This window comes from Copadichromis virginalis, linkage group LG8 (genome assembly GCF_057382275.1).
Source record: "Copadichromis virginalis isolate Kocher_CV1m ecotype Utaka linkage group LG8, C_Virginalis_male_GT1.1, whole genome shotgun sequence".
NCBI classification, from domain to species: Eukaryota; Metazoa; Chordata; class Actinopteri; order Cichliformes; family Cichlidae; genus Copadichromis; species Copadichromis virginalis.
Window position 1 is genome coordinate 31,837,190 of NC_140625.1, and position 11,851 is coordinate 31,849,040.

Below are 11,851 nucleotides of genomic sequence, written 5' to 3' on the forward strand. Positions count from 1 at the left end.
AAACGTTGTTTTTTTACAGCTTTTATTTTTTTAAACAGATTGAGCAGCTTTGGCAAAGAGTTTTTCTGTTAACAGTCATCACCGTAAAGCTTTTTCCACTGAGAGACGGAAAGAGTCAGAAGGCTTCTTCAGCTACTGCAACAGCCACTGTAGCAAAGGTAATAATAACAATAATAATAATAATAACAAACAACTGAAAACATCATCAAAACACAATATCCCCAGTATATACAAATAAACCAATGACACTTGAGCTTCATCACACAAACACAAAGCATCATGACTTTGATATAAACATGAATATTTCTCCTTCTGGTCCAAATACGTGTCTTATTTATTTTGTGCATTTTATTGTCGTCGGACTCTGATTGTCCCCATCAGGAGTATTTTAGCTCTGTCCAGCAGATGGAGCCAGTCAGTCAGAGGAAACAGATATTTCTCCGTTTTGAGTAAAGTATGACCTGTGATTGAAAATTCTAGTTTGAGGTTTTTAGACTATGAAGTCGTCCTCCACTTCAAACTACTCAGATATAATAGGAAATTACTGATAATTAGCGAGGCTCGTAGGTGGTGTTGTTCTCCACATCCCAGAAACCATCAGTGAGGTCTCCATCCCTCACTGGACTCCCACCTTCATGTTTTTCCACTGGAATATTTGCTGGAAAAGCCCAGCACAGGCTACTTTGTGGAAGTCTGACTGTGTGCTGCCCTCTGCCGGTGAAAACTGAACATACTGTTGTTGTCATGCAGAACTCACAGACGTCACATCACTGATCATTCTACAGAAAAACCACAGCGAAATCCGACTGCTGAAGATAAAGACTTCATAACAAACTGGAGACTGTTAGCTGCTTTTACAAAAGGCCACAAAAACACGTCATCAGTACAAATTTAAATTACTGCAAATTTGATCTTTTCATCTCATGTTTGGAAGCAAACAAACTGCAGACTCATCAACTCAACAATACTAGAGGTCCACTTTGTGACGGAGTTACTGTCAGCATGAAGACGTAACGGAAGCTATTTTTTCTCCACCTGTCCACCGCCAAGTCGTAGACGCGTCATCCTAACGTGTTCTGAACAAAAAGGTTTTGATGCATTGCAAAAAAATGGAAACACTCCAGAAACCTGCACAGTTTTAAACGTCTTCAGACCAACAGCTCAGAAGAAATCAAAGCACGCTGTCTAATTCATGTCCAAAAAACATGGAGGAAGTCTTGGAAAATTGTTCAAAACATCAGTTCTCATGCAGCAATTCAAAGACTCACAATATAAAGAATGACAGAAAGGAAAGCTTAAAGAAATGTTTGCATCACTACCCCGTCATCCTTTGGGGGTGAAGATCGCTACTACGCCCAGCATTGTTTTCTTTCTATCCGTCTTTGGATCTGAAGTTCCAGAAAATGAAACAGGAAGTGAAGGCATCATGGTGACCTCAGGTTTGTGTGTTCGGTCTCAGTTTGTCTTTATTTCACTCGGTGCGGTTCTTCACGCCACAGAGGAACATAACCGTCCTCCAGCCCTCTGTGAGGGTCTCCAGAACCTTCCAAATCTACCACCTAATCAAACAGCAAGCAGTAGGAGAGTGATCTCCCCCTGAGGGGGTCAAAGTTCAACTGTCAGTTATCAAGGCCACTTGAGAGAAGCACAAGTTTTCCACTTGTAGGAAAAGCAGGACTATGATGCCTTCAGTGTCTTCAGGAAGTATGGGAAGGATGACTCGACGTTGTTCTCGGATTGTGAAAGTGATGCTGTCACAGGGGAAGTATGCAGGAGGGCTTCTGGTTTAAGTCCTCACAGGGTAACCTTGTGTTGACGTTACTAAAAGTAATTATCATAAATAAGTCCTTCGGTCTGTGGAACCACGGAGGACCTGGGGCCTTGGAGAAGTTCCCCACTTTGGTAGGTTGGTAATCTAGCCTTGTTCATTGCTGCCAGAAACACTTTGGGATGATTTTGTTGAACTGTCAAGATGTCAGGTATCTTTGATGAAAGCAGACATCAGATCTATGGTAAACATCACTTCCTGTGAAACGTGTCGGTTGAATGAGGATCCAAAAAGGCCTGTGCGGTGTCACTAACTCAAGGCATTTGTTTTGTCTCTAAGGAACATCCAATTATTTCTTCTGTATTGTGTGGATGAAGTTACTGCACAGTCTTGGCTGCTGTATACAGGCTGAAGGAGCAGCCGGTTAACGTAACAAGAAATTGTTTATGTGTTAATCAAACTCATTTCCTGATTTCAGAGGGCTGAAAGAAGTTGTTTTACAGCAACATATGGGACAGAAACTCTTGCAGCAGTAAATGGCACATAAAGATAGAGCTGCGCAGGTCGTTGACTTCTGTTGGAGGGACATGACCAAAGTTCATCTGTAGCCAAACAAGGAATCAGGCTTCTTTGGGTTCATGAGATATTCAGAGGCATCACTGACTTTTTCTATGCTGTAGATCCTTTTTTGTAGCTGTACCGTTAACCTCCCGGGGTCCCGACAGGTTTCTAAAAGCTGACATCATTTCTGTTGTAAAAGTTAAAAACATGCTTTTATCTATTTGCTGAAAATCACCCTCAAAGCAAAAGATGTTTGTAGGACTGACTTCGTGCCCCGAGTGCCTCGAGAAATCATCCTACATTGTCTTAATATGAAAAAAGAACAAACGTGTGATGTTAAGAGGCAGTTTGTTTGATGCCTGAACTGCTTCAGCTTCCTGCTCTCAGGTGTGATGGTGGGTGGGTTCCTCCTGTTAGCAGAGACCAGCTTGACCAGTTCGACCAAGGAAAGGCCTGGAGTCCATTTCCCTTTATGAACTTCCATGCACTAGGTCCTCAAATCCTCAGCGTTTGACTCCTAGAAGTTTACAGCCATGCTTAGAACAACACAATCACTTCAGGTAGGATATTTCACCAAGATGCCCACGCAGCCTTCGTTCAGCCCGCTGAGAAGTCATCGTCTTCTTCATAAAGTGTCAAGCTCTGGGTGTTGGTGTAAACTGATGGCTGCCACTTTAGAAGTCATAGTCCCACCCAGAGTTGTCATCTGGTGGTGGTTCATCTGTGTCTTCAGGGAAACTGTCAAAGTTGCTCGTATCAATCGCAGAGGAGACCTGGACAGAAGGTGAAACAATAAAACCCCTTTAAAACCTGCAGACCGATCAAAGCAAACTTTGAATGACTTTAACAGTTTACACAGAAGTCACAACTTTACAGGGGTGGAGAGAGAAATCGACGGAGAAGCTCGAGGTGACGATGGGGAGGACCTGTTTGAAGCTAAAGGAACTCTTCACAACAGATTTAACGTTGTGCCAGTTTGAATACGTATAAGTTACACCAGAAAAGCCGAGAGGTTCAGTCTTTGGAGCGTGTCCTGGTTCCATCTGGGTTCTTCCCGGTTGGACATGCACCAAATATAAATTTGCCTTCGATTACGTTCCTTCATTCTCTTCGGTACTTTTTGTGAGAGACGAAGAAACAGGAAATGAGAGGAGTAAAACACGAGTAATATGTGCACAAAATGTCAAGACCCAAACTAAAACTGACCTCATGGCTGAGGGTCCATGTAAATATGGAGAGCTGTCCGTTTCACAGTGATGAGATAAACTCACAGGTCCGTTTACTAACTTTCATGGGTGGAATTCAATAATTTCACTTATAAACTTGTTCTAGCAGGGATGGTAATCCCCGTTTTAGTTTGATTCTTTCATTTATTAGAGAATATACCGAAATCATGTCCAACTAAACATAAGACTTATTATCAGGGTGTCTTTGCTAAAGTGTTTTTCTCTCAGTGAGGATAAAAATGGTTGATTTTAACACTACATACTGAGCCAGTCTACAGCACGAACAACATCAAATCAGATTTTTAGTGCAGGACAGAAGTTGATGATCAGGATTCCTACCAACTTGTCATTAAGTGCCTCTGTGTCCGAGTGAAAACTACCATTGACTAAATAAAATATACATGAAGCAGACTCCCAACATCAGGAGACAATCAAAATAACTTGTTGTTTTAAACTTTAAAAATCAGCAGGGAATCTTCAGGCTTTGACGATTCAAGAAGAAAAAGTGAATTTTTATTTCTACTCACATCTGGTGTGATGGGCGGAGTCAGCGTTCCTTTTCTCAGACCCTCCCAGTTAAAACCTTCAAACCACCTGAGCACGCACACACACACACACACGCGCACACACACACGCACACACACACACACACACGCACGCACGCGCACACACACACACACACACGCACACACACACACACACACACGCACACACACACACACACACACACGCGCACACACACACACGCGCACACACGCACACACACACACACACACGCACACACACACACACACACGCGCACACACGCACACACACACACGCACACACACACACACACACACACGCACAGATTTGTCTCATATTCAGACTGACAGGTCAAAGGTCATCCTCATGAGAATGTTTTGTGAGCAGCTCACTCACTTGTGTTTCTGGATGTCTTTGACTCCATTTTTGAGGTTGCCGAGTCTCTCTGAAGGATTATCCCTGCCAGCACAGCTATGGTTAGATACTTTTCCTGGAGATGAAAACAATGAATTGTGGCTCTCAGACAGCGCCCCCTACCTGCAGAGCTTCTTGATGAGACTGGCGGCATTCTTGGTGATTTTCTTTGGAAACTCGATCATGTCGATGCCTCTCAGGATGACATTGTAGGTTTTCATTGGATCTGGACCTGAAAACGGAGGGCTGGAGACACAAGCAGACACTGAACCACACACACAAAAGCAAAAAAATAAAACGTCCAGCACCGAGTTGGATCTTCACCTGCCGGTCAGCAGCTCGTACATCAGAATACCCAGAGACCAGTAGTCAGCAGAGACGTCATGACCCTTGTTGAGGATGATCTCTGGAGCGACGTACTCCGGCGTCCCGCAGAACGTCCACGTCTTCTTACAAAAACCAATTTTCTTAGCAAAGCCAAAGTCCACCTGAAAAAAACAGGCCGAAGAGCTCTTCACAGTATGTGAATGTGATGACAAATTTACAGCATCCTCCTTTCTGACGCTATTCGTCGACTTACGTCTGATTGTTTGTCAAAAATAAGGGAGGTGCTAGTGCGTACCAGCTTGGCGTATCCTCGGCTGTCCAGAATGAGGTTTTCGGGTTTCAGGTCTCTGTAAATGATGCCTTTGGCGTGCAGGTAGGCGAACGCTTCGACCACGCAGCCCGTGTAGAACCTGGTGGTGGAATCTTCAAAGGAGCCCCTGAAACGGAGTTTAAAGAGCTGTGACGGCGCTCTCAGCACGTCCTGAGCCTCTGTGACGACTCACTGACAAGTTTTAAAGGCTGCAATGTGCACGTTTCTTATTTGGGCTTTAGCCAATAAAAGGTTAGACACGATCCTTCAGTCTGAGGTGACATCATCAGAAGTTTCGTCTCATGTTTCACAAATGACGGTTTCATTGATTTTGTTCTAAATGAAGATTTTTTGACCGTTTTGTACTATAACTATTTTACTACATTTTATTAAAATATGTAAAGTTGTACATGATGAGAGTTTAGTGTGACGCGTACCGGTCTCTCAGGATGGTCCACAGCTCTCCGCCCAGACACGCCTCCATCAGCATGTACAGATATTTACTGTCTTTAAAGGTGCGGTACAACCTGAGCACAAAGAACAACAGCAGCTCATCTTTCTGACGGTTACGTTGTGTTTATGTCGGTTTTTAAAAAGCCCACGAACATGAATGTTTTTCCTGCCAGACTCCAGCCTGTGTTACTTTTTACGAGGCTTCGTCTAGAAGCCAGAAACAGAAAGAAGAAATCTGATTCAACGATTTTATTTTGTAAAACTTTTTTCTCACTGCAAATTTTCCACAAAGTTTATATATCAAAGAGCATGAATATAAATATTACACAATATTACACCAATGTTAAACTCTGGTCACATGACTTTGATCGGCAGGTTGATGAGGTTTTTTTGCCTGATACAAAATGTCATAAAACAATTAAGTGTTTTTGAATATTTTACTTAAGAATTCATCTTTGAATTAAAGTATGTATTGCAAAGCATCTTTCATTGTTTCCATCAAACACAAAGCCTCGAGTGACGGTTGTTGTGCCGACCTGACGATGAAGTCCGAGTGCGCCTCAGTCATGATGTGCTTCTCAGAGCGAATGTGCTCCTGCTGCCTCGTGTCCACGATGTGACGCTTCTTCAGGATCTTCATGGCGAACGTCTTTGCCTCTTCGCTCTTCAGCTGCACCTGAACAAACACAACGGGTCCTTCCTTTAAATGCACGCACAGCCTGATCTGGTAAAAACATCTAAAAGCACAGGGCGTAAAGAGCTAGCGACGCAGCTAGATACACCTGCATCAGTCAAACCCAGGAAGCTTTATTTTCTAGAGGAGGTCCAACACTTCCAGAGATGGTGACGTACCCTCTGGGCTAAAGTTTAACAAAATGTGGCTAAAGTTAGAACAACTGCGATTCAGTCGCTGTGTATCGCGCCACTTTCATAATATCTCCAAGCTAAAAAAGCATGCTACTCTTGTTTTTGTTTTATTTTGAAAAACTTACTGGTCCACAGTCTTGTGCTCTCACATCTCATTTCATGTTTTAGATCATCACAAAATTCAATATCAGACAAAGACAACAGAGCAAATACAACAAACAGTGTTTAAAAGATCTTTTCATTTATTCAGGGAAAAAGTTACCGAAGCACATGGATGTTTATACTGGTAATAACTGGTTGTGCCATGATCGGCAGCAAGAACTGCAATCAAGTGTTTGTGATGTGTGAGTCTTTCTCATCACTGTGGGGAACTTTGGCCCCTCTTGTTGAATCCAGACATTTTGGAGGGGTTTCACGCCAAAACATCTCGTCTGATTTAAGTCCGGACTTTGACTCGGATCAGTGTCCTGCTGCAGAACCAAGTGCTCTTGAACATCACAAAACAAACTGATGGGCGGACATCCTCCTTCAGGGTTTTCTGGTCGGTTACGGCGAGCCGTCCTGGAGCAGAGCAGCCAGACCATCACACGACCACCACGGAGTCTGCCTGCCGCTGTGATGCTCTCTTTATGAAGCACTGTTAGTCTGATGTGACGGGACTCAGATCTTCCAGAACGTTCAGCTTCTGTCTCGTCAGTCCACAGAATATTTCCCAGAAGTCTCGGGAACCATCCAGATGTTTGGTGGCAGATGTGAGACGACTCTGTGTGATGACCTTAGGATACCGTTATACCTTTATTAGTCCCACGTGTGGGAAATTTGTTGTTAAGGCTGCCGACCTCTGCCAGCGCCATCTTACCCTTCTGACCATACAGACATTACACAAACATCACATGAGGAAGACCTCTGACCTTAACTGAGCCCAGTGACGCCTGCAGGCTTCTATTTAAGTGATTTCTTGAGTCGGCTTTCCAAAAAAGGTCACAGTTAGAGGGCACAGAGGGCAGATTTAACGAGGAGGGCAGTCACTTTCAGAATGGTCAGGTAGGTACGAATAAGCTTTATTTAAATCATCATTTAAATCCTGTACTCTGTGCTGAGTCTAGTCTAATATTAAAACGTGTTCGATGGACAGAGTCAGTGTTACAAGTATGCAAATACAAAGATGAGCAGAGGTCCGATACTTTCCCCGCAGCTCTGTCGGGGGTCTGTCCCTCTGCTGGTACATCAGCTCTTCGTTACATGTCAGTAAACAGCGGAGCAGCTGCGCGGCGTCTCTGTGGGGAATCTGTGCCGTATGCTCTCGCTGTAAACACCTCGCTGTGTGCTGTTCATAGGCGATGACACAATCCTCTATTCCTGGACCGATTCCTCAAATTACGGTCCTGACTTCTTACTCCGACATGTCTGAGAGGTCACCCCCTCCTCGGTAACCGACACCATCGGTGCTGACGGAGAAACAGCAGCAGCTGGAAGCTTTTTCACTCAGACAAACACGGGAAAACTTCCACTTCTGATAAAGGACTGTTTAGCTGAGCTGCTTCCAGGGTCAGTCGGTCGTTCGTGACTTTAACAGCTTTCAGCCGCTCTGCACTGCTGATGGTTATGTCCCGCTCGTTGCCATTAGCTGCCGTATTTCTGATGGTCTGCTCGGTCGGTGCTGCAGTCACTCGTTGTGAGACTGTTGGAAACTCGGACATGTTGTCCAACCTGTAAACTAAAGTCTTCTAACAACCTCAGGAACAACTGATCTGATTAGTTCTGAAGGACTGAACAGAGTCAGAGTCACAGTGAAGACAACGGTAAACTGAACGTTAGTAAACTGGGGTTCGTTTTCCTCTCTAATGCATCTGTGCAGTGCTTGGCTGGTTTCAGGCCGTCTGGAGACAGACTGTGGGATGAGGTCAGTCACCGTGGATCCATGTTCCTGATCAGGTCCACGAGAATAAAGTGAAATCGAACACAAACAACTTTTCTGTTCTGATTTACGAGAACTCGCACTCAGCCTAGAAACCACGCAGGTTGTGATAAAACCTGAAGCTGTTTGGTGGGTACGCTGATGGCTCTGAGGCGTCACATGATTCGTAGTCTTTGCGGTGAGACAGTCGGGAGGTCGGAGGTCTGCTTTTTCCTTGGAGCAGAGTTACACTCCAAAAATATCCCCAGGGGAACGGTGGGAGACCCTGAATGGGGATTCCTTCCTGCTTTTGGGCAAACCCTCCGCAGGGCTTCCCCTTCGACCTTTAGTACCTTCAGGCCCCGCCTCCTGCGGCAGAGAAACTCGACTCCCTGAGCTGCATTGCACCACCCGCTGCCTCCCGCCCTCCCCCCCTTACATTTTTCCATCACCTCAAACCTTCTCACTATGACCTGTTTTAATCAGATAAAGCTGTGGATGAATTTATGATGTGAGGCGCCCTGAGGCCAGGGTCACATGTTTGATACCTGACAGATTTATTAGGACGGCAGGACGATGGCGACGCTGGACAGAAACTCTGAGGTTTCTGTGAACCTGCAGAGCCTGAATCACATGAGGACTGGTGTCCAGTTACCAGCACAGATATTTTACTGGTAAGATACTGCGAATAGCTAGCCTGTTTGCATTATTAGGGGCGTGGCCTCTTTAACTGACAGGTGGATTGTGACACAGGTGCCTGTAGCTGCTAGCTTCACCTGAGCGGTACCTCTGGACTATGTTTGTGCTGTTGGAGCCTTTTTAATGACATCATGTGGCCAATAACATGGCTGCTGTGAGGTCACCGTACTAACAGACCAATTGAAGGCGGAGCTCCAGTTCAGGATTTTGGGGACATCATTGTGATGCAGTGTATGAAGACGATCAAAGCACACGAGCAAGCATTATCTGACAGCTTAGAGCTCCGCCCTCTCGTCCACTTACTGATGGCTCCAAAGAAAAGGCTGACACAAACGTGTAGGTGACATCACAGAAACCATCTTTTTGTTGTGGCAGGGCTTCCACAGTGAGTCTGCATCCACACATTCAGATAAAACTACCTCCGACTCTCAGTGATGCACAGATGAATCTAATTTCCTGAAGTGTCAGATCATACCAGTTCGACGCGTCCGAAGCCTCCGACTCCCAGCGTGTCGATGATGTTGAAGTCAGTGAGTTTCAGACTGGAGAAGAAGGCGTTCTCCGCCTCGTATCTGAAACAAAAACACACATCACTAAACACAGGACATCGATCCCGGGACGAAACACCGGGGTTCAGCTTTAGCTTCCCATGCTAAATCCTGTCTGGCATTCCCAACAAGGGACATGGTTTTACCTGCAGCATCTGACCACGTGGAAGAACGGGAACTTCTTTGATGTCTGGATGGAGTACGAGATGATGGGGAAGGAGAAAGAGGAGGGAGGAGCAGGGAGGCTGGGGAGCCGCTCTCTCTGCTCCTTCGCTGGGACGGGAATCGGCTCTCTCATCGCCAAACTTTATTTGAACAGTAAATCCACTTGTTCAGGAATGTTGGTTTGGAATCATCCAGATGGCGCTGACGGGGAGTTCGTAAGCTGCCCGACTTCTACCGAGTCTGGAATCTGATGTTGGTCAAACTACGAACGTGTGAACAAACAACTTGTCTTCAGTCTTCACGAGAACGTTCGGCAAAGTGTCCGTAACAGAGCCGTCTCAAAGGAAGAGCTCCACCTCCAGATTACATGGTGAGGACAGGAGCGGGCGTTGGAGGTCCGGTGGTACCACAGGTGTGGAGACTTTGCTAGATCCTCCAGCTCCTCGTGCATCAAGGTTACAAACAAACCTGAACCCTGTAGCACCGCGTGAATCCGAGGATCACCTCAAAGGAAAGCTCAGCACCTCAGTGGATGAAGCAAACACAGATCCAGGATCTGGACTCCAACTTTGTGGCGTCTGATTTTAAAAAGCCCAACTGAGCATGCTCAAAGTGAAGTGTAAGGAGGAAAGCCTCTGAGAGGTCTGCGTCTGCTCCGGCCGATCCCGCAGGGCGTAATGAGCTGAGAGGAGAACCTGCAGGAGGACCCTGCTGCTGCTCAAGTATTTTTAGCGCATGGAAACATTGCTGAGAGGTTCGCCTGTAAATGCAGCTCAGTTATTAAAGGACAGACTGTCCCGACCTCTAAACCAGAGGACGCAAAAGTTTCAACTTCTCAGGTTGTTTAGGCGCTCTGCCCTTCACCTGTGGGGCGAGCCTCGCTCGTCTGCCAGATTTGAATGAAATATGCTTCTGCAGCTGTGCTGTTGTGTAAACAGGGGCCTGACTAGTTCCTGGAAGCTGTGGAATCAGATTACGGCAGAAACAGAAGCTGCTGCTGGTCGCTCGGGACGAAACAACGCAAACACTCTAAAATTAGTGCGAGGTCTTAAGTAAGAGATTTACTGTTAGAGCTCGCAGCCAGGTTCAAATCCAGACCACCTTCACCCCGCTGACGTGCCCTTGAGCAGAACACTGAACTAACACACAGGATGAGAAAAGCGCTCAGTTTAAAGTAGAGCTAGTGTCACGCTGCAGAACAAGGTCTTTATAAGTATAACTGCATTTGATCTCTATTAATATTTACAGTATCAATGAATTTCTACGATACTTAGCTGTATTTAGTCTGGTAATGGAAAGAAGCACCTTTATTCTCTGATAAGAAGTAAAATAAAAATATATAATGTTTGGTGATTAAACGATGGCGTAAACAGAGGCTGCTCTGCATGAGATAAAGAAGGATTATTTTACTCTGAGGTTCATGCTAAGCTGCTCTCATAGACTGAGAGGAAGCTTAACATCATCTTTAACTCATGGATGCATTCACACATGAAGGGAAACATTTCTGTGGTCTATGATTTTCAGTTTTTTGTACAACTGAAAAAATAAATGAGGTTTTATTGACATTAGCAGTAGAAGTTTTGGACAGACCTTCTCACTTAATGTTTTTTCTTTATTTTTACTACTTTCTACACATACAAACTGAAAACATCAGATAAATCATAAGATATGTGGAATTATGTGGCAAAGACAAAATAATAAATAATTCTAAATATGTCTTATAGTTTAGATTCCTCAAAGTAGACGCCCTTTGCTTTGTTGACAGCGCTGCAAACCCTCGGCCTTCTCTCAGTGAGCTTCATGATGTCGTCACCTGACATGTTTCACCTCACAGGTGAGCCTGTCAGGGTTCATTTGTGGAGTTTCTTGCCTTCTTAATGACGTTGGGGCCATCAGGTGTGATGTGCAGAGTCAGGTTGGTGCACAGCTGGCAGCCATATTTGACAACATATTATGGAGAGAACCAATCAGCTAAGTAAAGAGAAACCACAGTCCATCATTACTGTAAGAACTGAAGCTCGGTCAGTCCAGAACATTATTAAAACTCTGAACGTGTCCCCAAGTGCAGTCGCAAAAACCATCAAGCGCTAC

The 11,851-nt window shown here is 45.0% G+C and overlaps 1 protein-coding gene across 1 annotated transcript in view; it reads right to left on the reverse strand.

The window, feature by feature from the left end:
- Positions 1-13: 13 nt before the first annotated feature.
- Positions 14-11,851, reverse strand: part of LOC146704088 (cGMP-dependent protein kinase 1-like) — a 75,077-nt gene continuing 63,239 nt past the window's right edge. Inside the window, exons 10-18 of the mRNA XM_085467145.1 lie at positions 9,523-9,619; positions 6,121-6,260; positions 5,569-5,658; positions 5,117-5,258; positions 4,819-4,982; positions 4,618-4,740; positions 4,477-4,539; positions 4,083-4,149; positions 14-3,102 (exon numbers count right to left, since the gene is read on the reverse strand). Coding sequence (XP_085323271.1) covers positions 3,004-3,102; positions 4,083-4,149; positions 4,477-4,539; positions 4,618-4,740; positions 4,819-4,982; positions 5,117-5,258; positions 5,569-5,658; positions 6,121-6,260; positions 9,523-9,619 — 985 coding nt within the window. The 3' untranslated portion in view covers positions 14-3,003. The remainder of the gene's footprint in view (positions 3,103-4,082; positions 4,150-4,476; positions 4,540-4,617; positions 4,741-4,818; positions 4,983-5,116; positions 5,259-5,568; positions 5,659-6,120; positions 6,261-9,522; positions 9,620-11,851) is intronic.